Genomic DNA, 27,504 nt, shown 5'->3' with positions numbered 1-27,504 from the left:
GAGATAATGAATGGGAGACACTAAATTTTTCCACATACTAACCTTTTCACTGGGATTAGGAATCCTTTTTCGGAGGTAAACACTAGAGTCGCTGTAGCTAACCCTGAAAAGTAAATAAAAATAACCTTTAAGTTCACAGAGCCCAATTTTGATAGGGGCTTTAACCTCAACAAATGCCTCTGCAATTTTATGTACATCATCTTCAAGATATGCAAAACCTCAAATACACATTCAAATCCATGTTTTTATGCATACAAAATGTTCAGGTGCAATTTCAGAAGCTGCTTTGGAAAATCTGGCCACGATATGAAAAACTAGCAACATCCCACTTTGAATAATTTCTGAAAAGCAATATCTTGATAAGTGTTGAAGGTGCACACACCCCAATAGACCGAAGTGAGACTATATCTCCAAACTGTTACCTTTTGTGCTCTGTTTTCTTTTTTGAACTTATTTTATCATGAAAGGTATTAGAATGGTGGTTAATGTATAGGAAGCTTGGAGATACTGAGTTAATGGGATTCTGGAAGTGAATTTCTATTGAGTTTGTTGCAGCTCTGATTAAACTCTTCACCAAAATGAGCACAAAGCCATTTTTGTTCAAATATATTCCCCTGCAACTAAACTAATATTCAATAATAACAGGAGTGAAAGTTAGCTGAATGTTTCAATCATATATGCATACATATAATAGGGGACATCAACCATTAAAGTAGTACAGTGGACACCGTGTCAGTGGTTTTCTCTCCACTATAAGTACAGCACTGTTATCTGTTAAACATGTTTAGGAATCTGTTTGGCTTTGCACGTGTAGACAAATCCAGTTGTGTTATGACAATGTCACATTGTTACTGGTTCCCCCAATATGTTTGTGACTATAACATAGAGAAGCCCAATGGGGATAACATGTACTAGCTAAATGAGATTTGTTCAGAAGCATACTACTGAAAAACAGTTTCACATCAAGGAATATTGAAAACTCTATAAAAGTTAATTAATTACCTGGAAAACTCCTGATAATCAATGATTTCTTCTTTTTGTTTATCAGGTAACTGTGTAGTCCCAGTTTCTGAAGTCTGAAAGTTTTCTGCTTGGATCACATTTTTCTTTTTTTCCTTCCTTTTACTGCTTATTTCTGATCTCAACATTGCTGATGCTATATCCTCCAACTGGTCTACCATGACCTGTTTAAAAAGAGAGATTTTTCATCAGACAATGACAAAAATAATACGCTTTGCCATGACCCAGCTTTCAGATGTCTAATGTCTAGTCTGCGCTCCACAGCAGTGAATTGTATTTAATGCATAAAGATCTCACTGAAGAGGATAAAAAATAATAGTGTTTCTTAGTAAGCAAGTTGTTGCTTACAGGTTGAATTGGGCACACAGGGCTACATCATGCCACCAGTTCTTAAATAAAACTCTCTGTTTCTTTCAAAGTGGAATTCTGTATAAGAATTAATGGCACAACATGGCCCCTGGAAAGGATCACTTCAGAATTTTCTAACACACCTCTGATAAAAGCAAACAGCCTGTACTCTGTAGTAGTTTTAGTTCAGATAATCTATATAAAAGTCTGGCTACACATGAAAGTTCTAGCAGAATTGACGTAGTTATACCAGTGTAACTCCCCAGGTGAACACAATTATTACAGAATAAAAATGCCCCTTTCCAGTTTATCTTATGTCATTTTGGAAGAGGTTTAAGCTAAACTGAAAAGACGCTCTTATTCCAGCATAAGTGTGCCCACATAGTGAATTAGACTGGCATATCACTTTAACTATACCAGTGTAATTATAACAGTATAGCTGGTACAAGCCTTAACTTTACTTGTGCGATTAGTCCCATTCAAGTTAATATGACTACTTGTGTGAGTAAAGTGACTCAAGTTTGTGAGTGTTTGCAGGTGCAGGTCCTTAGATTTATATTCTTTAGGGCAGGAATTGTCTTCGCTTGTATGTTTTGTATAGCAAGCATGCTGTTGGCCTTTAAGGGCAACAGCTGTAATACCTAGGAGCTATCCCCATGACAGAAGGTTTATAAGCCAATATGATCACAATGTCAGCTACACAGACATTAGACAGCTATTTTAAATGCTAGTGATATCCCATGAAAAAGTCTCATTTGGGTAGTAGTATTAGGGCTCATATTATATTGCCTGCAGCTGTTCTGAGAACATTATCACACATGAGCCAATCTGACATTCCATCCAGCAGAGGGCAGTGGTAAACAATGTTTTGGGAGAATAGACATAGCATATTTAATACAATTATTCAAAAGGCTTGTAATGAAATTAAGGGGTTGAGGCCAACTTATACAAGCAAGTAGGTGGCTGAAATTTAAAAATCAAGATGAGTACCTCAAGATTTTCTGGATTTGTAGAATCTTGAGAGTTTGTGGATATGCTGCTATCTTCCTTGAGTTCCACATTCTTTCTTATTCGGACAGCCTGTACTTTTTCAGAGGAGGACTTAGTGGGACTGTCAGGACCCACTTTCTCCTCTTCTATGTCCTCAGCAACTAATTCTGCTGGAGAGACACTCAGGTTGGTTTGCAGACCTGGGTCCAGAATGCCTCTTTCATTGTTTAGTACCAATGGCTCCTCTTCATGCAAATAATTCATTGATAGCTCACCACAGATTTTGCTGTTTTCAGAAACATAAGAGGCAGCACTAGGCTTAGCAAAAGCTTCCAAAACTGCTGATATGGGAACATTGTAATGTGGGTAGTAGAAAAGATCGTGGGGAATTACAGAAACTTTCAAAGAATTTGGTGACATTTTAGCTGAAGGTCCATCTTCACTATGACTATCGAGATTCTCAGGAATTTTTGTAACTGGAGGGGTTGAATTTTCAGATTTGCAAGACAAAGATATTTCCATTTGACCTTTGAGATCAGAATCCTTGGATGAACAATTGGTATCTTGTACTGTCTGAAAAACAGGTGATTGTTTTGGATGTTCATACCCATCTGGAAGTTTTTTAGACATTTCTTCATCTAGTAGACACAAAACATATTTACGTATATCCTCTTCTTTGGAAGCATTTTCCTGTAGAAAAGTTGAAGTTATGTGTTCAGTGTTTTCTACTAGATTTCTTGGTTCATTTGTATGTGCATCTGAAGTCTGAGATAATGGGCTCAAAGAACAACTATCCCATGTTTTGTTGACTAGTGAGTCCTTGATTTCATTGTTGCATTCAGGAGACATCTCTTCTTTAGAAGATGATTCTGAATCAACTGTGTCAACAGTATTTTTCTGATCAGGCAAAATAGTTGCTGAAAGGTCATCATTCTGTTTCAGTTGATCATCAGATATGCTCCCTTCATTCTGAATCAGTTTATCACTAAGAACTTCCCAAGAGGAACTGGATTCAAAACTGACAGATCCTGTAATCTGCAAAGAGGTAGGCCTCTGAGGTTCTTCTGCAGACAACAAAACCAATGACTCTTCTGAGACTCTTTGTGAATTATCTGATAACAGTTGATTCAATTTGTCATTAAATTCTTCATCTGCAGTTTCTGACTGGAGCTCCTCGGGCAAATCATGGATACAAACCTTTGTAGGAGGAGAGTGGCTCCTTTCATGGCTAACAGTGTACGTACGTTCTCCATTTTCATTCAATATCAAGATCTTGCCCTCTTGTTCTGAAGGTGCGTCTTTGATATGGACATATGTAGTTTCAACTGGGATTTTCTTATCAGGATCTGAAAAATCTTCCTGTAAAGGATGATATAGCATTAAACAGTAATTTACATATCACTTTACATTTTCAAATTGCTATAGAAAGAGTCATTAATCAACCCTTACATCATCCTTTGAACTAGTCACGTAATGATTGTCCCATTCTGTAAGTCAGAAAACTGAATTAACGAGATTAAACTGTACAAGGCCACACAGCAAGTCCCTGCCACAGCCAGATTCAAATTTGGAGATCCCAGTTAGGGTGACCAGATGTCCTGATTTTAAAGGGACAGTCCCGATTTTTGGGTCTTATATAGACTCCTATTACTGCCCACCCCCATCCCGATTTTTCACATTTGCTGTCTGGTCACCCTAATCCCAGTTCTCAATCATTAATTCAATTCACCTCTCCATATGGCCTTTATGGGGATATCTGCTTTAAATATATATTAAACACAGAAACTGGAGTAAAATAAACCCAAGAGTCCACTAAATCTACTGTAGATCATATTGCTCTGCTAATCTGATTTTTTTTATTTACAACCTGAGCTGGGCAGCTTATCTGAAAAGTAGGAAGAAGTTTGAGTTTTTTCTCACTTATAAAATACAATTAATGAACCTTATAAATTGATGCTGTAAAACACAGGTAGCATGAATAATGCAACTGGAGACATTATTAAACATAAATCTGAAGAAAACTAGTATCAAAGTAACTTGAATGTGTAAGAGCTGTGTTTTCAATCTGCTACTTGAGGAAGAACAAGAAAACTATCATCCTGCTTCTCCTGGGGAACAAACATCCTTGGAATTTCCTTTTCATACCAAAAAGGTGTAATTTAAATTAGTGATGACCAACCTCAAGAGGTCTGAGGTTCAGATAAGCCCTGCAATGTCTGGCTGCTTATACAGATTTAAATGTGATCTCTCCAGTTCCTACTTCACTCTCATTCTCTTCAGCTCTTTGAAGTCTCCTTCCCTTTATTTTCCCTTCCTCTGTTCTACAACAAACTCCTCTACCAGAGCCCCAGAAGGCCCTCTCCATCCCCGACATGAAGTTTGGTTATCTACCAGCTCTTTCTCATAAATCCCAAACTGGCCCCTTATCAAAGATAAGGTCTGTAGTGAATCCTGGCCCCATTTAACTCAATTGAAGTTTTTTCCACTGATTTCAGTGAGACCATGATTTCACCTCTGCGGTCTTGAATCTGGTACTATGTCTTTGAACAACATCACCAATCTGAGCTCAAATCTCATGAGATTTGAAGACAGAAACCAGTCCAACAAAGTCTGCCAAACTGTCTGAAATCTGGGGGCAGATTTTAGCACAAGGAGAAAGCCTATTAAGGTTCAGGGATGAAAGAGGAGTGGAGTAGTACTTATTTGAATTGATCCTAACTTTTGTAAAACAGCTTTGGGTTTAATGTTTGGATTGAGTCTTATTTTCTCCAAAGCAGTTTAATGGCCCCATCTTAAAACCTAAGGTATTGGATCAGACAAACACAACATGAATCACTGAAATATGATATGGCTTTTAAACCACTTAGAATAAATTGTTTGTAATAATTCTGAAGGTAAAAATGAGAACACATATCTGACTTCCTCAAGGATGCCATGACAAATTATGAAAATACTACTTTATGAAAGAAAAGCGTACCCCTTCTATCTCTTGGAAATGCTCCAGAAATTGTGCCACATACGTCATAATTGATTGTTCATCAGGTGACTCAACCATTACATCTATGGAGAAAAAACACAAAGCACTTGGCTCTTAAATACTGAAAGAGGACTTGCACAGAAATGGGCCTTCAGAGGCTTATCCTACTTTTATGATTCAAGGTAGAAACATTCTTATGAAAACCCAGACTTCTTATTTTATTTTATTTTTGAGGAGAGAAGGCAGAATCCTCTTAAACATTGATGGAACCCAGAGGATCCCTCAGTCTCCTCCACCTTAATACCCTTCCCCCACTCCCCAAACTCAAACAAGTCCTAGGTCAGGGTCACCCTCCTTAGGATATTCCCATCATAGCCTGACAGTTCTGCTCTTTCACCAGCTAGTGGATTCGTTGAGTGACAGGCAGTGATTCATTTCCAGTGGGAAAGCCAGGGATATCCTATGTCTGTAAATGGGTACCACTTGCATGCAGCCATCTGCCCACTTGCCATCAATTGCAGGATCGAGGCCCAGCTTCAATTTAGGCTTGAATCAAACAGAGTAGGGACAGATATTACAGCAGAAATTTCATTCTACTTGAGCCTACCATCCACCTGATCATTTTGCTCATGTACCCACCCTTTGCTCATTTTGTCTTTTTAGATTATAAGTACTTTGGGACAAGGACTGATTTTGTACACTACCCAGCACAATGGGGACCCGATACTGACTGAAGCTAATGGGAACTATTGCAATAAAAAATAAAGAGTCACAAATTTTTAATTATTTGACAGATGCACCAAGGAAGACTGCTGTGAATGTGTTACCTTCTGGCTCCAGAAGTCTAGGAACACCAAGATGATCTTGTGCTATGCTGAAAGCATCCTCTAAGTTTTCCCGAGCTGACTTCTCCAAAGCTTGCTTCATGTCTACCAAGTTGGAATCTATTGCTTTTATTATAGCTAAGAAAGCAAGGCCACTCCGCCAACTGCTGGCAAAATCTTGAACTGCAACACCATATCTAAATTAAAAACAACAGATATATACTGTAGAAATATATATTAAAAATGATAATCACCATCCCACAACAAAAGCAGCGCCACCATCTAAAACTCCTGAACTATAAGTAAAGTTATCTGGCTGTAGTCATTACAGGAGAGAGATTCTTGGCTCTAGGACAGTAGAAAACGCTTTTATACAATATAAAAATTCACTGTAAGTTGAGCCAACAGTTTGGCTACCAACTGAGATCAACCCTGCTTATAGGAAGTACTTAATGAAAACAAAACCCACAAGTACTTAGCAACCGTATTTAACATTTACAAAACCGAATGTCTGAGTAATTAATGATTTTACTTTGCTATAGTGTTTTAATGCCATAGAATGGGAAAGGGGCCAACACATAAGCATGTTAAAACCTATCATAAATGAGTCACATTCTGTGTACACTTGGCATTAAATATAGAAATTTATACCATGCAGGATACAAAAAAAAATCCATATTTGACAACTTTTGCATTTTTACAAGAATGAAAATGAAAGACAGAGTTCTGAAAGTTTCATGGTTTAAAACGCTATAGCCAAGTTTTCACTATCCTGGTACTTTGTTTGTTCTTTCAGTGGAAGCTACAAAATGATTCAGTTCCCAACCGTTGATTTCCTTCCAAACTGTATTTCTGAGTGGCGCTGAAAACACAATGGCCTTTGATTGCCTTTTTTATCATTTCCTTATTGGTATTCCACAGTTATCAATCGTATTGGTCAGTGTCAAAGTTCTAGAAATAGGATTTATTCATTAACTTGTTCTTACTCTGCTGTCTGGATTTGCAGTAGCTGATCATGAAACAAAAGGCCAAATTCATCCCTGGTTTTTCAATTCCACTGATTTCACCAGAGTTTCACCAGGGATGGATGCGGTCCAATGGAGAAGATTTTTAGAAATGACCTTTTAATTTTGCATTTTCAATGTGGGTCCAAGTGTTCTCTTGTGTACAGCAAAGATTTGTACATGTCAATCCCTAATACATTAATTTGGGTAAGTGAATTTTGACCCATATGCCTCATATAAACTCTCGCTTTTTCTTTATCATTTCTTCTTCATTATGATTCAATGGGACTATATGAAAAATCCAGAAGAGACCTCTGCTCTACAACAATTTTATGCTAACTAATATTTTGGCCTAAACTACTTGACAGTGTCCCTGTCAGTAATGTTTCATTTTAAATCATAACCTGGTTTTATTACACAGTATCTTGAGATCCAAAAGTCAGATTAAGACGCAAATTTCACCAAAGTTACAGGGAGTTTTTAACCCAGTTTTCCTATTGAAGCCCACCTCTTGTTGCATAACACATGAAATGGCAATTCTTATGCAGGGACAGGTCTGATTCTTTAGAATGAATAGAGCAATCCAAAGAGGAAAACAATGATAACAATTATCTTAAATGCAATCAAAATATTTTGATATTAATTATTAGCAGATTCAAATCCTTCATTTATATTTAATCTTTCGTGATTTACACAAAACACTCAATAGATTGCAAACACCTCAGGACAGGGGATGAGTCTGCATCTGTGTCTTGCATACTGCCAAGCATAGTGATTGCAGTTAACATATAGCGCACAATATTGTGAAATAAGTGGCAGATTAGACACTGGGCCACCAGGGGCCCCAGCCAATTCAGGGCCCCCTGAAAAATGGGCACCCCTGCACTCTGCCCCCTCCAGCGTTCCAGCTGGGAAACAGGGTCAGGACTTGGGGGCTTGCCCCACTCCGCAACTTCCTGCCACTCCAGCCAGGGAGCGGGGTCAGAACACGGGGGCTTGCCTCGCTCCATCCCCCCACCCAGTGCTCCCGAAGGGATGCAGGGTTGGACACAGGGCTTGCCCTGCTCCGCTCACCTGGTGCTCCTGCCTGGGAGTGGCAGCAGCGTCGGACAGGCAGAGCGGGGCAAGTCCCCGCACCTCAACCCTGCTTTCTGGCTGGAGCGTGGGGGGATGCTGGGAGACTGCAGGTAGAAAGGGTGGGGAGGGGCCCCCACTTGCTCTGGACCAGGGCCCCATAACATCCTAATCTACCTCTGAGTGAAATAAGGAAGATACAGGGCCTGATATTCTGCCAGTTTAAGTCAGTCAATCAATTTAAACTACCTGAGGATCTCATCCAAAATATGCAAAAATATAAACTGCTCACTCTAAAACTTGAACATAGATTCCTCCCATGGACTACAGAGGGAAATTAATTTCAACCTCAGAAAGAAACCCATTCACAGCTGGTAAAATGGAGACTCTTCTAAGCTACCAAAAAGAGGTTCGCTTACTTTCTGGTTTTCCTTTGAACCCAGGTTAAAAGGGCTCTGATTGCTTTCCGCTGATCCTTCACTGAAAGAGACATGCTTCTCTCTGTATTAGGAGTGCTCGGATGAGATGTGTCTGAGTCAGCCCCGCTGGGCCCAGATGACAGGCTGGAAGAGGAGGAGTTCCTATTGAGATTGCCTGTCAGTTCTTTAATCTGTGTTGAAAAAGGTAAAACGCAAGGTATTTTAATTTGATACAGACATTCAATCATCCATAAACCCTGCTTTGAAGAAAAGTAACTCTTTGTTTCCTCAGAAATTCAGTTAACAGTCTAATTATAGGTCTGTGCATTAAAGAATTCAGCAACAACTACACCGACCAGAATAGACCTAACTAGCAGCACCCTTGTTGGCAGTCTCAACAGAGATGTCCAGACTGATGGGCAAGGATACATGCAGTGTTGTTATAGCCATGTTGGTATTAGAGAGACAAAGTGGGTGAGATAATATCTTTTATTTCAGCAACTTCTGTTGGCCTGAGAGACAAGCTTTCAAGATTATACAAAGCTCAGATCTGGCAAGGATATAGATATTAGTTTACAGGCCTGGTTGAAAATTTTAGAACAAAAAAATTGTCCCGTGGGAAAATGGGTTTTAATTGAAATCAAAACTTTCTCTTGGAAAAGATAGATTTTGGTAGAATTTCCTGTTGGGAAAATCTAAATGAAATGCTAACCAGAGGGGATGGGTTACTTCGCCTTTTAATAACGAGTTCCTTGAGATGTGCTGTCCATATGCATAATAGTGCACTTCAGGTTGTGCATGTGCTCCATGCATCCAGAGCCAGAAATTTTTCTCTAGCAGTGTTCATCTGGGCCACGCATGGCCTCCCTACACTCAACACCAAGGAGATGAAGGCGGCTGACATACCACTGCCATCTTAGTTCCCTCTCTACCACCAGTTCTAGGTAGAGGGTGACCAGGCAGTGGAGAAAGAGGGTGGGTAGTGCACTGCAAATGTCAAAGAACTCAAGCTGCTGCAAGTTGAGTCACCTTCAAGTGATTGTTCCTATGTGCAGTGCATAAAGAGCGTCTCTTTCAAGGCAGTTCAGTCTGCAATCTGTTGTGTCATAAGATTTCAGGCACTGAAAACTCAGATTGCAGACTGAACTGCCCTGCCCAAAGTAGTATCAGAAACTGCTGCTTCCACCAGTGCATATTGTCTGTGAACAGAACTCCAAGCTGCTGCTCTGTAGATGTCAGTAGGGACATTTCTAAGGTAAACTACCCATGCTGCCTGAGCTCTTGTTGAATGTGCTCCCACATTGCTTTTGAGAGGGACATTGTTCATCTCATAGCAGAGTAGGATGCATCCTGAGGCCATGTCTACATCTAAAATTTTGCAGCGCTGGTTGTTACAGCTGTATTAGTACAGCTGTATAGGGCCAGCGCTGCAGAGTGGCCACGCTTACAGCAACCAGCGCTGCAAGTGGTGTTAGATGTGGCCACACTGCAGCGCTGTTGGGCGGCTTCAAGGGGGGTTCCGGGAACGCGAGAGCAAACCGGGAAAGGAGACCAGCTTCGCCGCGGTTTGCTCTCTCGTTCCCGGAGCCACCCTGCAAACCGCAGGGAAGGAGACCTGCTTGCTCGGGGTTCCGGGAACGAGAGAGCAAACCGGGAAAGGAGACCAGCTTCGCCGCGGTTTGCTCTCTCGTTCCCGGAGCCACCCTGCAAACCGCTGGGAAGGAGACCTGCTTGCTCGGGGTTCCGGGAACGAGAGAGCAAACCGGGAAAGGAGACCAGCTTCGCCGCGGTTTGCTCTCTCGTTCCCGGAGCCACCCTGCAAACCGCAGGGAAGGAGACCTGCTTGCTCGGGGTTCCGGGAACGAGAGAGCAAACCGGGAAAGGAGACCAGCTTCGCCGCGGTTTGCTCTCTCGTTCCCGGAGCCACCCTGCAAACCGCAGGGAAGGAGACCTGCTTGCTCGGGGTTCCGGGAACGAGAGAGCAAACCGGGAAAGGAGACCAGCTTCGCCGCGGTTTGCTCTCACGTTCCCCGAACCCTCCTGCAAACCGCAGGGAAGGAGACCTGCTTGCTCGGGGTTCCGGGAACGAGAGAGCAAACCGGGAAAGGAGACCAGCTTGATTACCAGAGGCTTCCTCCTTCCACGGAGGTCAAGAAAAGCGCTGGTAAGTGTCTACATTGGATTACCAGCGCTGGATCACCAGCGCTGGATCCTCTACACCCGAGACAAAACGGGAGTATGGCCAGCGCTGCAAACAGGGAGTTGCAGCGCTGGTGATGCCCTGCAGATGTGTACACCTTCAAAGTTGCAGCGCTGTAACTCCCTCACCAGCGCTGCAACTTTCTGATGTAGACAAGCCCTGAGATCCATTATGATGCCTCAGGGAGAAAATGGCCTCTCTTTTCATTTGTTCCACCAATGATACAGACAGCCTAGGAGACTTTTGAAATGATTTTGTCCTTTGGAAATAAAAGGCAAGAGTTCTAGCCATGTCCGTTGAAAGCCACACCACTTCTTCCCCGCTAAAGTGAGGTTTAGGGTAAAACACCAGTAGGTGGATACTTTGGTTAAGATGAAAGTTCAACACCACCTTCAGAAAGAACTTTGGATGCAGTGTCATGGATACCTCATCCTTGAGAAAAACTGTATTGGGAGGGCTCCCCATATCCCCTAGCTCTTCTGGCCAATGTGATAGCAATTGAAAATGCTACCTTCATAGAGAGATGTAGCAGACAGGAATCTAGAGGCTTGAATGGCAATTTAGCCAGGGATGATAAAACGAAGTTAAAGTTCCAGGCTAGTACAGGTTTAACCACTAAAGGGAAGGCCTAATCATACTCTTCAAGAAGTGGAAAATGACGGGATGAGAAAAAACAGAATAAGTAACTACTGCTGGATGAAAGGTGCTGATGGCTGGCAGGTGCATTCTGGGGGAACTAATAGACAGTACCATGAATTTTAAGGACAGCAGGTAATCCAATAAATTCAGACTCTTAGCCTATAAGGGGAAACTCCTCATTGGTCATACCAAAACAAATCTTTTCCACTTTGCTTCATAACATTTCCTGGTAGAGTCCTTCCTACTACCGCTCAGGATTGCCTGGACATCAGCCAAATAGGCTTTTCTAACTCCAACTTCCATCCAAACACCATGCCCTCAAATGAAGCATGACTGGGTTGATGTGGTAAATCTTTCCCTAGTTCTCAGTTAAAAGGTGAAATATGCTGAAGATTCCTGACATATTGTCTGACAATATCTAGGAACCCTTCAGGGCATATTCTGGAGATGGGCATCAGTCATAGTCTTTTCCAACTTGAGGATTTGGACTGCAGATCCAGTGGAGGAGCTCTGGATACTGGAGGAGGTGGCCACAACCTGCCACAGCTAGTTGATGGTACTGGTGCAAGTCTGGCTTAACTGTTACTCAAGAACAAGAAGCACTGGGCTTAAACTGCAGCAAGGGAGATTTAGGTTGGACATTAGGAAAAAGTTCCTAACTGTCAGGGTAGTTAAACACTGGAATAAATTGCCTAGGGAAGTTGTGGAATCTCCATCTCTGGAGATATTTAAGAGTAGGTTAGATAAATGTCTATTAGGGATGGTCTAGACAGTATTTGGTCCTGCCATGAGGGCAGGGGACTGGACTCGATGACCTCTCGAGGTCCCTTCCAGTCCTAGAGTCTATGAGTCTACGAGTCAAGGTTGGAGGTGAAGAGAGATACCATAGGGAGCTCAGTACCAGCTGAAGTCCCAGTACTTGGTGCAGGGCTCTGGAAAGCTGAGAGGATTCTGGTTCCAGGAATACCAAGAGATCATCTGAAGCCAAGAAACAAGCCAAAGTCAATGAAGCCATTTCTGTAACCCAAGTCACTGAGGAAGATCGCACCAGCAGCACTGATTTTGTATATTTTGGTGCCCAAGTTCCAATCCTGGCACTGGAAGGAGCTGAAGTCTTGCCCTTCAAAGAAATCCCAGTACGGCCCTTCCCAGTACCACACCATCCCGCTCTGGAGCATGAAGCTCCAATGACTTGGTTTGGAATGTGGACTTCTGCCTTTTCTCAGAGGGCTTGTGGGGGAGGAACCTTTCCTCTTGCTATTGGGGAAGCCCCTGTGTTTTTCCCTCCCACTTGTCTGTCCTGGCTCTGCTCTCCAGAGTCTCTGAGCCAAAAGAGGGGTGGAAGTCTTGGAACCACCCAGGACTGAAGAATGGGGCCTCTTCTACCTTCTTCAGGCCAATATACAGGCAATCTGTATGGTCAGAGGCTGTTCTCACCCCCAGGAGGAATCTTCAGAGTTTAGTCCTACTTGTGAACACCCTGGAGGTACTGTACGTGGATGGGATGTGCGCTTCCTCCAGGCAGTAGAGACAGGTGTTGTGATGGTCTGTGACTCGGAAGGGCTTGTGGCACATATCGTAGTTTTAAAGCCGGGGATCTTTGGCATATGTCCTGCAATCTGGTTCTCCTTGGACTGGGAATGTGGGGGAAGAGATACATCCTGGTGTGGAGGATTCCAAACTACGGAACCAAACCCCTAAAACTATCCTAAGTAACTATATTAAAGAACAAACTGAACATAGACTTTTTTTAAAGAAACTATTTACAGAGAGAACCTGAAGAAGTCAGCATGGACACTGAAGTTCCATCTCAGATCACAAGAGGCGAGAAGGAACTAAGATGGCAGTACTCCAGCAGCCTCCTTTGTCCCTCCATTGTAGAGCAAGAGGAGAGTGGGGGTGCCCGTGTAGACCAGATGAATACTGCTAGGGAAAAATGTCCAGTTCTGGGTGCTTGGAGCATATGCACAACCTGAAATGCACTACACAGAGAAAAATCACTCAAGCAGAACAAAGTGTTTCATTTTGGGTCAACATTAACTTTACCATCTGCCTTGGGCCTGATCTACACTAAAAATGTAGATCAACAAAGCTACGTCACTGGGGTGTGAATCACAATGCTAAGTACTGCAACTGTGTTGATCTAACCCCTGGTATAGAAACAGCTAGGTCTATGGAAGAATGTTGACGTTGAACTAGTTACTGTCACTCAGCGAGGTGTATGCCGATGTAGCCTCCGTAGTGTAAACAAGTCCTTAGCAACTGTGTTGCTTCACTGTACTTGTAGTTCAAGGTCCCTCAACCCCCATTCTTCCCTCTGGGCCCTACCCCCTGGTTAGGCTACATCTTCTGTGATGCACCAATTCCTCTCTGTAGCTGAGCTTCTGCAATGCATCCCACAATGCTCAGCCACAGGGAGAGACCATGGTGCATCTTGGAAGAAGAAGTCAGGCTCCTAGACTTGTAGATCACTACTACAGGTGACACCTCTAGATCAGGGTTGAGATACTAGGTATAAAACTGATGTAAGTTAGAGGACGATCAATCCCCCTGTGCTTTATAGAATTATAGACTTCAAGGTCAGAAGGGACCATTATGATAATCTAGTCTGACCTCCTGCGCAATGCAGGCCACAGAATCTATTCTGTCTCTGTGGATAGAGGTCAGTATTCTGCTGGAACTGAGTGATTTTATAGACGTAGTTCTCTTGTGATTACAGCATATAAATGGTTTTACCTGAAAAAACAGGATTATATTCCATATTAGTCCAAGTACCAGAGAAGAGTTTCCATCCACTATTTCTGCTGCATCAATGCTAACCAGTTTTACCTATAGAAAAGTAGGTTATAAGCTTAAGAGGATCTGTTTATACGGATTATATAAGAAACACAGTTTAAATGTAGTAAATGCATCAGCTCAAACCCAGACATAGGACAGTCACAGAACCCTTCTGCATCCCAAGAAAGAGTTAGTTCTTGGAATGAGCTAACAAAAAATTGTCCTTGACTGGGTAACATTTTTTTTTAAACCAGTCCATAAAGGCATCAAAAGTTGCACACAATCTCCAGAGCTGTTCTGGACACTCTTCAGAGGCATCTGTCCTAAAGTCATTACAAGGAAAATGACTGCAAAAGTTAGACATCATAAGGAATATATATATTTACTGGCCTACTACTTTCTTTAAAGAACACTTGGGCTACCAGATTTCTCTTATCTGCAGGGAAGATGCTGTTTTTATACACTCCCTATTTCCCAGCAAGCTTTACCAGGAATTAGGGTTATATACATGACTGTTCAGAGCCCCACCCTGTTTTCATGGATCTCAGAGACAGAGGAGAGCTTGGACCTACCAAAACTCAACCTTGTCTCTCACCATCAAGGAAATCGGTAAGTCCTAGCTCATGCTGCTCATTTCCAGCCTCAGTCCCTATAGCCAGGGCCAGCAGAGCAAATGTAAACGCAATACCACTTCCCTGAGACTTTACTTCCTCCCCATCAGCGTCAGCATCTCCTTCCCTCTCATACTGGTATTTCTTCCATACAAACTTGGAACAGGTTTGTTCTGGCTCAGAAGGATTCCACTTGTAAGCCTCAAAGGGTCTGCATATCTCATTACACTTTCTACACTTATAGTGAGGAATGAGACCACTTCAAAATTCAGACAGTTTGGATTAAATACAGTATACTCGAGGAAAGGGTAATGTGATCTGAAATCGCTTTCTGTGCAAAGGAAAATAAAGCTTCCCAAGACTTCACTTTTCCTTTTAACATGCATCTCCCTTCCCCACACTTTACCTTATGGCTTCTTAAAGAGTTTATCGCTGATCTCTGACAAGATCAATTAGAATAATTGCTGGGTTTGCCTAATCTTAGCAGACCCCAAAGTTCCCACATTGTGGTTTCTTTCACATAACACCACCAGGATATTATTCATTTAGACAATGCTGCCTTGTTGTTGGCAAAGTAGCAGAGCAGAAAGCAAGGAAGTTGTCAATATTGCAAATGACCTTCTGACTGAGCCAAAGCCAGGTATATAGTCTGTATTTATCACTCAGAAATGTCATTTATGTGAATCACTTTATCCCACTACCCTACAGAACTGCAGACTGTGACAGGTTCCACCCCATTTGTGGTTTAATAAATAAACTTCTAGCTCCATGTAGCCAAGGCATTTTGCCAACATTTTCATCACCACCCTTCACTCCCAGTTTGGTTTGAACTGAAATAAGATTAAAATAGCATTGTAACCTGTGTTTTACAGAATAGTTTGCAATCCCAGCAAGAGGAATCCTCTAGCTGGCATACTTCAAGATTCAAATTTTCTAACAAAATAGATGGTATGGGATAATTTTTTAGGCCTATTGCATTTTTTAAATGCCAGTTTGTCTAAGGTGGGAGCTCTCAGCTGGAGGTTATTGTTGGCCTCCCTCCAGTATCAGCTGTTGTCTGTCATTGCTGCTTACCTTTGTCAACCCATCCCAGTACAGATGATATTCAGTTATAAGGTTTTAGCCACCTACGCTCTTATGGAAACAATCAACATAGATTTGTCTGTCAAATTGACAATTAAAAGGCTGATTGTGCCTCAGGAAAACTCTACCCACTCTGTACTGCCTTTAGATTCTGTAAGTGGGTTACAGACTATGACATAGAACAGCCCTTAGCAACAGGGTGAGTGTAGACTCTGATGACAGCAGCATATGTAGAATTTAGTGCTATCAGTGGGTGGAGCAACATGGGAAGAGAGGTGTTTTCAGTCTGCCCCTGGGTCTTGATTGGCTTTGTGACTGAATTGTCAGCCAGGATGGGCTTACTTGTGTATTTATTGCAAAGCTGGAGGGGGGTGACTTCACAAAGATGGGTCATCTCCTGAGTCAGCCCTCTCTGTATCCACAAAGCTTAACCCTGCAGAGAGGCCACCGAGGAGCTGCCATGAGGTCAGTGACAAAGGAATATACTGCAGAAGTAGTGTTTTCTCCCACAGCCCAGATTCTTTCCATTCATGGAAGTGGAGCAGATGGTCTGCAGATCCAGCAGTCCTTACTGAGGCAAAATACTCATGGGCAACGAATCCCACTAAAGAAATAGGATTTTGCCTTAATAAGGACTAAGGACTGCATGATTTGGCCTTTCTCTTTCTTAACCTAGTCACATTCTGTGGTGTGCATAACATACATTAAACACAGAAGAATTATGGCACTGAATTTACTATTTAAAAACGGTATTTGTTTTAAGAAACCTGTTGTACAGGCTTCTATTATTTCACTCTTCTTGCATACACACTGATTGTCAAGAGCTCTTTAACACTATGGGGTAATCCTCTGTGTTCCACCGCTTAACAGGGGGCCACATAACTCCATATTAATTTGTCTCATCTCATGCCTACTACTCCGTGCATATAGTCACTGGAAGAGAGTAACACGGGAGACAGTGTGACAAGGCAATTTCTGTTTAATTTTTTTTTTTTAATGAAACCTATTGCACATGCTACTAATGTGTTGTTTTTAAATATACAGAGCCTGATTATACTGCTCTAAATCCGGAGTAGAATATATTTTTAAATCAATGGGGTTACACCAGCATAGATGACAGCAAAATTTGGCCCAATATGTAGGAATGGGAGGTCTAGGGAAATGGATCCTGGGCAGCAGTGGAGTGGAACAGAAGAGACACAGTATCTGGGAGGGCACAGACACAGAACAGCATGGAGAGTTAGGTTGGTGGTCGGACTGTAGACAAGTAGCGACTGGCTTCCAGCATAAAGTTAGTGGCTGTATCTGTGCTAGACAGCTACCACAGGGCTGGAGCTGTACAATGGCCAATAGGTGCAGCATTTGAGGAGCTGCAGATTTAGCTGAGTTGAAGAAAGAAAGATCTGCAGTATGATGAGTATGCTGCCACCCTTCCATCTCACCATGAGACACTTCAAAGGGAGTCTCACTATTATAGGGTTAATTTACCTATTAAAAAGATTTGGGATATGTGATATACAGGAATCATGACAGAGAAAGTGTAGCATGGGACTTGGACATTTCCACCATCACTTCCAATATCTCTCTGCCATGTTGTATCTTATAAGCAGTAGAGAATATTTTCATAAAACATCCATAACACCTGAACGTAAAAAAAATCTGGAGGAAAAAAAATCTATGTGGATTATTTCATTTTAAAATACTGGGCCAATAATGTAAATTAGTAGCTCCACTTAAATCAGTGATATTGCACTAGTGTAAAAAGTGGCACGAGAAGAAAGTCCACTCTTAAACTGTTTTGACTGCAAAAGTTATATATTTATTATCTAATTTTTCCAGATTTAATTTTCTCCTGCCTTGGACTCATGATCAGCTGCTGCTGCAATTAAGTAGACAAATGCAGAACTTGTGATATTTAAAATACTTTTAATCAAAGGAAAAAAGAAAGAAGTCAATTATTACCTTCAAAGTAACTGAAATCAAGGCACTTAGAATCAATTCAGTAAAGATTACTTGAATTTCTAGTTATTTTCTTTTAATATTGGTCTCCTGATCCTTTAATCCTTACATTATAAAATGAAAACATAATCCTTGTTTTTTAGACTCTGTAGGTGTTCTTCTACATTTTTGTGTGGTATTTTAGCCTTGCTGTTAAACACAGCACAACTTTTTTCAGTCAGTGCACTTCTCTTATGAGCATTCTGTGTAGAAAATTAGGTGCAATTATCTTTGCAACAGATACTGAGGAAAGTACGAAATTGAGACTGAGCTTTGGAAATACTTACATTACTATCCTCCAAAAACTTCAGCGCTTTAGCTATGTTGTTCAACCGAAAAATACGATGAGTTGAGGACTTATATTCATGCAGCTAGAAAACAGAAATACATATTATTTTAAAATGCAGACTAGTGAAGAATATTCTGGATTATTTAAGTGATTTGTTTAACACGAATAAAAAAAGCACAGAGCAGATCACAATAGTTCCTTCTGGTCTCAGAATCTAAGAATCTCTATGACATAGTGCACGTGTAAAAAAACATAACCACCACCCTCACCCTTCCCCCACATCCCCACTGTCTCCACTTCAGTGGCTAGCAAAGTGATAGAATCATGAAAAAGGGCCAGTGCATAGCTTAGTGAGTTACTCATTTAGGCCAGTAGTCCCCAACCTTTTTCGTCTGGTGGAGGACTGTGGCGGTGGACGAGCATCCACCGAAATGCCGCCGACAAGTAGCGTCATCCAGAGGCGTCACCGCCGAAATGCCACCGAAAATCAGCGGCATTTTGGTGGCGATGCCTTTGGATGATGCAACTTGTCGGTGGCATTTCAGCAGATACTCGTCCGCCGGTCAGTACGCGGGAGCACTTAGATGCCCCGGCGGGCACCATGGCACCCACGGACACCACACTGGGGACACCTGATTTAGGCTTTGTCTGCACCAGTGTTTCTCCGTGACCCGTTAGTGGACTAGCGCCAGTCCCTGCTATCTGTCTGACACAGTTTAGGAAGGCAGTAAGCCAGTCCCCGGTATCAAAAAATATTGAGAAAAACTGGTCTACACTATATCTTTTAACCAAGTTTATACTAGTGGCATAACCGGTTCCACATAGGTTTTGTCTGCACATGATATGGTCAAAATTTAGTTAATAATCATCGCAACTAACAGCATTTCACCCTTGCCCGAGATCTAGGGTTTGTTTTCACTGCTAAAAATACCCTACTTTTTACCTCAAGGTAACTAATGAGCATGAGCTAGCCCTAGGTAAAACACATGAAGACCAGCACTGTAGTTTTACCATGAGGTAAACAGCCAGGGGTTGATCTTGGCACATTTATCTCATGATGAAACTAAATGCCTTGTCTTCATTGTATTTTTACCTCAGGATAGCTCATGCACATCAGTTACCACAAGGTAAAAAACGTACCTTTCTTAGCAGTGAAGTGTGAAGACAAGCTGCTAGCTGCCCCATGGCCTTGTAACTCCAGTTTGGTATACTGTTTTTTGTTATGTAGCTAGACTTCTGCCTGGGTAACCAGTCTGGCCAATTCGCTTTCCTCCAGGCTACCTGTGCAGTAGGACATCCCAGGATGCATTGCTACACAGGTTGCTCATGCCATTCTGTGTGCATGCCCTGAGGACCTCTATCACCTGCTGAGTCAGTGTGAGAGAGCAGCACAGATTTCCCCAGGCTGCACTAATATATACCCAGTTAGACAGGATGGTAGGTATGGACACACACAATTGGTGACACACAAAAACTGCAGTGTGCAGACAACTCTCATGCAGAAAGTACCCAATTCAGATGGAAGTTTCACCAGCTGATTATGAGAACACAATTACACCTGTAATGTGGAGCGGGTCATGGGGCCAATTTCTACTCTTACTTACAAAGCAGGGTTACATCTACATAAGAGGAGCAAATCTGGTACTTAGCAAGTATGAACAAAAAGACCTACCAAGCAGTTAAAATGGGCAGAGGATTATCATCTGTAATTGATTGCTCATGTCTATAGCAGACGTTTCTATTTTCCAGGCACTGGGAACTTTGTACACAGTTTTTCAAGGTAATGAATGCCAGCAAGGTCAAAATCTGGAAACACATAGCTCCACATACCAGAGGGATTGAACTAATCTGAACCAAGGTATCAGGACTGAAACCAAGGGCTACTTCAGAAAATAAATCACATGCATTAAGCCATAGATCTTTTGGTTTAGTGAAATTTACCAAAAAATAAAACTATAGTTTATAAATAAAAGATACAGAGCTACCAAAAAATACTTTGCCCCTTCCACAGTACTCTCCATTTGAAGAAGGTCTCAAGGCACTTTACAAACATTAATAAAAGCTTCACAAAACTCCTGTGAGGTAAAGGAGTTTATGCTGGTTCCTCACCAGTGTAAGGTCCCGTAAGGACCACACGACAGTGGGGTTAAGTTAGACCACAGGAGGCCAACCCCTAGATAAGGGATCTATACTGGGCTCACTGATGTGACCCTCTCCCCTACTCTGCTGTGCGAGGGAGAATCTGGCCTATTACACGTTCACACATGTACCTACACAAGGATAATTCCATACTATGTACAGGTTTTTCATCCTTGTATACATACCAGATTTTGCCCCGACAGGACCTCCAGCAAAGCCATCAAGATTTTCCCATCTTGAATATCAAGAAACAAATCTTTCACTTCCAGAGGAGGATTGCACTGTGGGGAAAGGAAGCAGTGTTATCTGGACAGTGCTGGATAATCTTTTAAAAGCAGGACTTGATAAATCATCATTATTTTTGAAGGAAATAAGTGGAACTTTACAAAACAGGGATGCTTCTTCTTCTTTACTATTTGCATTACTGTAGCACGATGAGGCTTCTTAGAATCACAGAATCGTAGGACTGGAAGGGACCTCGAGAAGTCATCTAGTCCAGTCCCCTGCACTCAAGGCAGGACTAAGTATTATCTAGCTCATCCGAAAGAAGTGTTTGTCTAACCTGCCCTTAAAAATCTCCACTGACCTCTAGGCAATTTATTCCAGTGCTTAAATACCCTGACAGTCAGGAAGTTTTTCCTAACGCTCAATCTGAACAGCCCTCGCTGCAATTTACACCCATTGTGTCTTGTCCTATCCTCAGAGATTAAGAACAATTTTTCTCCCTCCTTGTTGTAAGAGCCTTTTATGTACTTGAAAACTGTTACCATGTCTCAGTCTTCTCGTCTCCAGACTAAACAACCCCAATTTTTTCAATCTTCCCTCATAGGTCATGTTTTCTAGACCTTTAATAATTTTTGTTGCTCTTCTCTGGACTTTCTCCAATTTGTCCACATCTTTCCTGAAATGTGGCACTCCAGTTGAGTCCTAATCAGCGCACAGTAGAGCGGAAGAATTACTTCTTGTGTCTTACTTACACCACTCCTGCTAATACATCCCAGAATGATGTCTGCTTTTTCTACAACAGTGTTACACTGCTGACTCATATCTAGCTTGTGATCCACTATGACCCCCAGATCCCTTTCCACATCACTCCTTCCTAGGCAGTCATTTCCCATTTTGTATGTGTGCAACTGCTTGTTCCTTCCTAAATGGAGTACTTTGCATTTGTCCTTATTGAATTTCATCCTATTTACTTCAGACCATTTCTCCAGTTTGTCCAGATCATTTTTAATTTTAATCCTGTCCTCCAAAGCACTTGCAACCACTCCCAGCTTGGTATTGTCCGCAAACTTATAAATATGATATATTTCTATCCACTGTGGGCTCTACTCAGAAGTTCTTCCTCCACTTCTCAGTCAAAACTCTTATTAGCCTCTGTGGAAGTTTTGCCCAAGTAAAGACTGAGCTAAAACTGAGGGCCAGATTCTGATCTCATTACACCAGTATGTTGGAGTCTAAATAGAGTTATTTCAGATTTACATCAATGTAACAGAAACCAGACTCTAGTCATATAGACTTCTGGGCTTGGCCCTATGTAAGTACTGGATAGGCCAAGGGCCAGATTCTAATCTCTTACGCCAGTGTCATTCTAATAGACATCAGTGCTGTTACTCCTGCTTTACCTTGGGATAAGGAAGATTACAGTCCAGGTCAATGTCAGTATTCGGTTGCTTATGCTGTAAAGTTTCCCTTGGTGTCATTATACTTCCAAATATACTGAATATATTTAAAATGACATGGCAATTTCATATATAGTAGCTCTCCTTTTCCTGCAAAGCCCTCTGAAGAGAACCATCTCCTCCACCCACAGAGGTGTCTCATGATGTGTGCATTGTGAGGCACATGGCCAAATCTGCTCACTCCTCCAGTGTCAGTCCGAGCTGCAGAAATTACCTTACGTTTGGGCGTCACTTGCTCATTCATCCCTAAGGAGACACTTCTTTACTTCTTTGGCTGGACTGCATACTACTGTTTGATTAAGCACAACTTCTGGCAATTTGGATCTGGGCCTTTTTGTGAATAGTCTTCCTCCCATGCAGCCAAAAACTATTATTCAACACTACCCACAGGTCTGAGAAAGATATTAGTTTCTAAAGCAATAACCCACTTTGAACCAAAAACTTCTTTTATAACTTCCAACAGAAGAAGGACTGAAACCTGCAATGTGCAGAGCATTCCCAACTCCTTCATTATGGGAGTTGTGAGTAACCAGCTGCTCCCAAAACTGGGCACATACCTAGGGGAGCAGTGGGGGGCAAAACATTTAAGTCACTTCAAGACTGATCTTGCTAAGTTTATGGAGGGGTGATACGATGAGACTGCTCATTGTGGCATATAGCTGATCTGCAACTGATAGCAGTAAATATCTCCAACAGCCAGTGATGGGACACTAGAGGGGGTGGGCTCTGAGTTACCACAGAGAATTCTTTCCCAGGTGACTAGCTGGTGGGTCTTGCCCACATGCTCAGGGCTACCTGATCACCACAGTTGGGGTTGGGAAGGAATTTTTCCCTGAGTCAGATTGACAGAGGAGACCTTGGGGTATTTTTGCCTTCCTCTGCAACATTGGGCATGGGTCACTTGCAGGTTTAAACTAGCGTAAATGGTAGATTCTCTGTAACTTGAAGAGGGGGATTTCAATTATCCCCATATTGACTGGGAACATTTCACTTCAGGACAAAATGCAGAAATAAAATTTCTCGATACTTTAAATGACTGCTTCATGGAGCAGCTGGTACGGGAACCCATAAGCGGGGGAGAGACAACTCTAGATTTAATCGTGAGTGGAGCGCAGGAACTGGTCCAAGAAGTAACTATAGCAGGACCGCTTGGAAATAGTGACCATAATACAATAGCATTCAACATCCCTGTGGGGGGAAGAACACCTCAACAGCCCAACACTGTGGCATTTAATTTCAAAGGAGGGAACTATACAAAAATGAAGGGGTTAATTAAACAAAAGTTAAAAGGTACAGTGACTAAAGTGAAATCCCTGCAAGTTGCATGGGCCCTTTTTAAAGACACCATAATAGAGGCCAAACTTCAATGTATACCCCAAATTAAGAAACACAGTAAAATAATTAAAAAAGAGCCACCATGGCTTAACAACCATGTAAAAGAAGCAGTGAGAGATAAAAAGATTTCCTTTAAAAAGTGGAAGTCAAATCCTAGTGAGGTAAATAGAAAGGAGCACAAACACTGCCAGCTTAAGTACAAGCGTGTAATAAGAAAAGCCAAAGAGGAGTTTGAAGAACAGCTAGCCAAAAACTCCAAAGGTAATAACAAAATGTTTTTTAAGTACATCAGAAGCAGGAAGCCTGCTAAACAACCAGTGGGGCCCCTGGACGATCAAAATACAAAAGGAGCGGTTAAAGACAATAAAGTAATTGCAGAGAAACTAAATGGATTCTTTGCTTCAGTCTTCACGGCTGAGGATGTTAGGGAGATTCCCAAACCTGAGCTGGCTTTTGTAGGTGACAAATCTGAGGAACTGTCACAGATTGAAGTGTCACTAGAGGAGGTTTTGGAATTAATTGATAAATTCAACATTAACAAGTCACCGGGACCAGATGGCATTCACCCAAGAGTTCTGAAAGAACTCAAATGTGAAGTTGCAGAACAATTAACTAAAGTCTGTAACCTGTCCCTTAAATCGGCTTCAGTACCCAGTGACTGGAAGTTAGCGAATGTAATGCCAATATTTTAAAAGGGCTCTAGATGTGATCCCGGCAATTACAGACTGGTAAGTCTAACGTCCGTACCGGGCAAATTAGTCAAAACAATAGTTAAGAATAAAATTGTCAGACTCATAGAAAAACATAAACTGTTGAGCAATAGTCAACATGGTTTCTGTAAAGGGAAATCGTGTCTTACTAATCTATTAGAGTTCTTTGAAGGGGTCAAAAAACATGTGGACAAGGGGGATCCAGTGGACATAATGTACTTAGATTTCCAGAAAGCCTTTGACAAGGTCCCTCACCAAAGGCTCTTAAGTAAATTAAGCTGTCATGGGATAAAAGGGAAGATCCTTTCATGGATTGAGAACTGGTTAAAAGACAGGGAACAAAGAGAAGGAATTAATGGTAAATTCTCAGAATGGAGGGGGGTAACTAGTGGTGTTCCCCAAGGGTCAGTCCTAGGACCAATCCTATTCAATTTATTCATAAATGATCTGGAGAAAGGGGTAAACAGTGGGGTGGCAAACTTTGCAGATGATACTAAACTATTCAAGATAGTTAAGACCAAAGCAGATTGTGAAGAACTTCAAAAAGATCTCACAAAACTGAGTGATTGGGCAACAAAATGGCAAATGAAATTTGATGTGGATAAATGCAAAGTAATGCACATTGGAAAAAATAACCCCAACTATACATACAATATGATGGGGCCTAATTTAGCTACAATGAGTCAGGAAAAAGATCTTGGAGTCATCGTGGATAGTTCTCTGAAGATGTCCACGCAGTGTGCAGAAGTGGTCAAAAAAGCAAACAGGATGTTAGGAATCATTAAAAAGGGGATAGAGAATAAGACTGAGAATAACTTATTGCCCTTATATAAATCCCTGGTACGCCCACATCTCAAATACTGTGTACAGATGTGGTCTCCTCACCTCAAAAAAGGTATTCTAGCACTAGAAAAGTTTCAGAAAAGGGCAACTAAAATCATTAGGGGTTTGGAGAGGGTCCCATATGAGGAAAGATTAAAGAGGCTAGGACTCTTCAGCTTGGAAAAGAGGAGACTAAGGGGGGATATGATAGAGGTATATAAAATCATGAGTGATGTGGAGAAAGTGGATAAGGAAAAGTTATTTACTTATTCCCATAATACAAAAACTAGGGGTCACCAAATGAAATTAATAGATAGCAGGTTTAAAACAAATAAAAGGAAGTTCTTCGTCACACAGCACACAGTCAACTTGTGGAACTCCTTACCTGAGGAGGTTGTGAAGGCTGGGACTATAACAATGTTTAAAAGGGAACTGGATAAATTCATGGTGGCTAAGTCCATAAATGGCTATTAGCCAGGACGGGTAAAGAATGGTGTCCCTAGCCTCTGTTCATCAGAGGATGGAGATATATGGCAGGAGAGAGATCACTTGTTCATTGCCTGTTAGCTTCACTCCCTCTGGGGCACCTGGCATTGGCCACTGTTGGTAGATGGATACTGGGCTAGATGGACCTTTGGTATGGCCGGTACGGCCGTTCTTATGTTCTTACGTTATGTTATGTTCTTTAAACCATGATTTGAGGACTTCACTAACTCAGCCAGAGGTTAGGGGTCTGAAGTGGTAGGCTGAGGTTCTGTGGCCTGCAATGTGCAGGAGGTCAGACAAGATGATCATGATGGTCCCTTCTGACCTTAAAGTCTATGAATCTGCACTGTGGAAAATAAGGACACACCAAGTCACAGAAGACACTTGAAAGAAGTGTTTTGTATCTGTAAAAGCAAAGCAACAAAATACCCATCCTTTACTCATATCCCCAGTTTCAGGAAATCTCACCATCATCATGAAGTGTTCTGGCAATGCTGTTATTCAGTTCAATATGTTTACTTTGACAGTTTCAGCAAACCTAGCGTCATCAACAGCAGACATTGGCTGTTGTCAAAGAGCATTTTGCTTTGTTGCAGCAGGGGAGAAAAAAAAATTGTAAGTAATCCAGACAAAACACTCCACATGCCCATAACGTTCCTAAGACTTCATGTGCTTGGTATGGCAGAATTAACAGCACCCCGCAGCCTTTTCATGATCTAATTCCTTTTGTAAATTAAAGAACTTTTTCAGAAGCCAGATGCTCAGCAAGCATTTCTGACAGCCTTCAAATTGCAGTTAGTTTAAAATCCTGAAGTCTAATTCACAAAGGAATTACACATTTTCTATTTATAATATGGATTGTTCCCAAAGGTCTTTCGGTCAAAACATCACTGCTAATTTTATTCTGTATTTCCAATGAGATTTAAGAAGATCCTTTCATCTTTTCAGTAACATACACTGCAAAACTCTTAAGAAATAATATATTTTAGTGACTTTTATCTGAAAGCTCTTTACACACCACCACTGAAATGCAGCCACCTCTGTCAGGAATTGTGGCAACTAGACCAAATCCTGTACACAAATACAGCACAATCCCGCACTTCCTGAAGCTTGGCCATTGACTCCAATGGGAGTAGGATTAGCCCCCTCAGATAGAAGATTCTTCAGGACAGAGACTTAGTTGTGTGTCTTGTGCTGCGCTGAGCACACTGTTGCCCCATTAGTAATAATAATTTCCTTTTCTGCAACCTTCCCACATGGAGAAGCGCTTACTCCTGAGAGTAGTCTGACTCAGTGGGACTACTCAAGCAAGAAACTACTACTCAATGTGAGTAGGAGTTGCAGAATCAGATCCAAAGCACAGTGTGTGTGTGGGGGGGAGGACGGGGGGAGATACACAGGAGATTGAGACAAATGACTCATTATGAAAAATACCATGGGGTCTTTAATATCTACAGAGTGCAGAAAAGACCTCATTTTTAAGGTCTCATCTTAGCAACCCACAAATAATAAAACACAAGGAACGTAAATTATCAACCTGAGATGAAGGGTTGAGCCATGTTCCAAGGAACGCATGTATCTTAAACCTGACATTTAGAACTCTCACTTGCTCAACCAACTTGAAAAGGACACTGTCAAATTTCTATTAGGTATTTCCCAATGTGATGCCCAGAGCAACCAAATCACACACATTTATTTCTCCGTTATTTCTTTAGATTTAAAAAGGCAATAAAAATCTATGCAAAAATTTCCGTGTGCCCTAACGCTAACAATTAATTACATTTAATCACATAATGAGCACCCCGCAGCATTAAATAATCATACACATGTAACAAATAAACTCAGTCAGTCAATGAATCAGAGCAACAGAGAAGCGCCTTTCACACACACACAGGAACATGCCCTCAATCTTCCCCACAACATAAAGAAACATTTCAACTTCGCTATTTATTTTCTTTTAAAATATGAAAAATCCTGAATTTCCAGAGTCTTTATTCTGACACTTTTTAAACTCTTTTCGCATTGTGTTGTTCTTACATATCAGTATATAGCCAGTTTCCACTTTTCCTTCACACC

The 27,504-nt window shown here is 41.6% G+C and overlaps 1 protein-coding gene across 2 annotated transcripts in view; it reads right to left on the bottom strand.

The window, feature by feature from the left end:
* Positions 1-27,504, bottom strand: part of CLMN (calmin) — a 103,170-nt gene that overhangs the window by 6,285 nt on the left and 69,381 nt on the right. For both annotated transcript variants that reach the window (XM_030558826.1, XM_030558824.1), the window contains exons 3-11: positions 20,579-20,674; positions 18,253-18,336; positions 14,232-14,324; positions 8,657-8,847; positions 6,163-6,356; positions 5,336-5,418; positions 2,359-3,717; positions 1,003-1,184; positions 43-103 (exon numbers count right to left, since the gene is read on the bottom strand). In XM_030558826.1, the coding sequence (XP_030414686.1) occupies positions 43-103; positions 1,003-1,184; positions 2,359-3,717; positions 5,336-5,418; positions 6,163-6,356; positions 8,657-8,847; positions 14,232-14,324; positions 18,253-18,336; positions 20,579-20,674 (2,343 nt within the window). The remainder of the gene's footprint in view (positions 1-42; positions 104-1,002; positions 1,185-2,358; positions 3,718-5,335; positions 5,419-6,162; positions 6,357-8,656; positions 8,848-14,231; positions 14,325-18,252; positions 18,337-20,578; positions 20,675-27,504) is intronic.

Source organism: Gopherus evgoodei, chromosome 4 (assembly GCF_007399415.2).
Source record: "Gopherus evgoodei ecotype Sinaloan lineage chromosome 4, rGopEvg1_v1.p, whole genome shotgun sequence".
NCBI lineage: Eukaryota > Metazoa > Chordata > Testudines > Testudinidae > Gopherus > Gopherus evgoodei.
The sequence above is the reverse complement of the archived record's forward strand: the minus strand, read 5'-3'. Positions and strand labels throughout refer to the sequence as shown.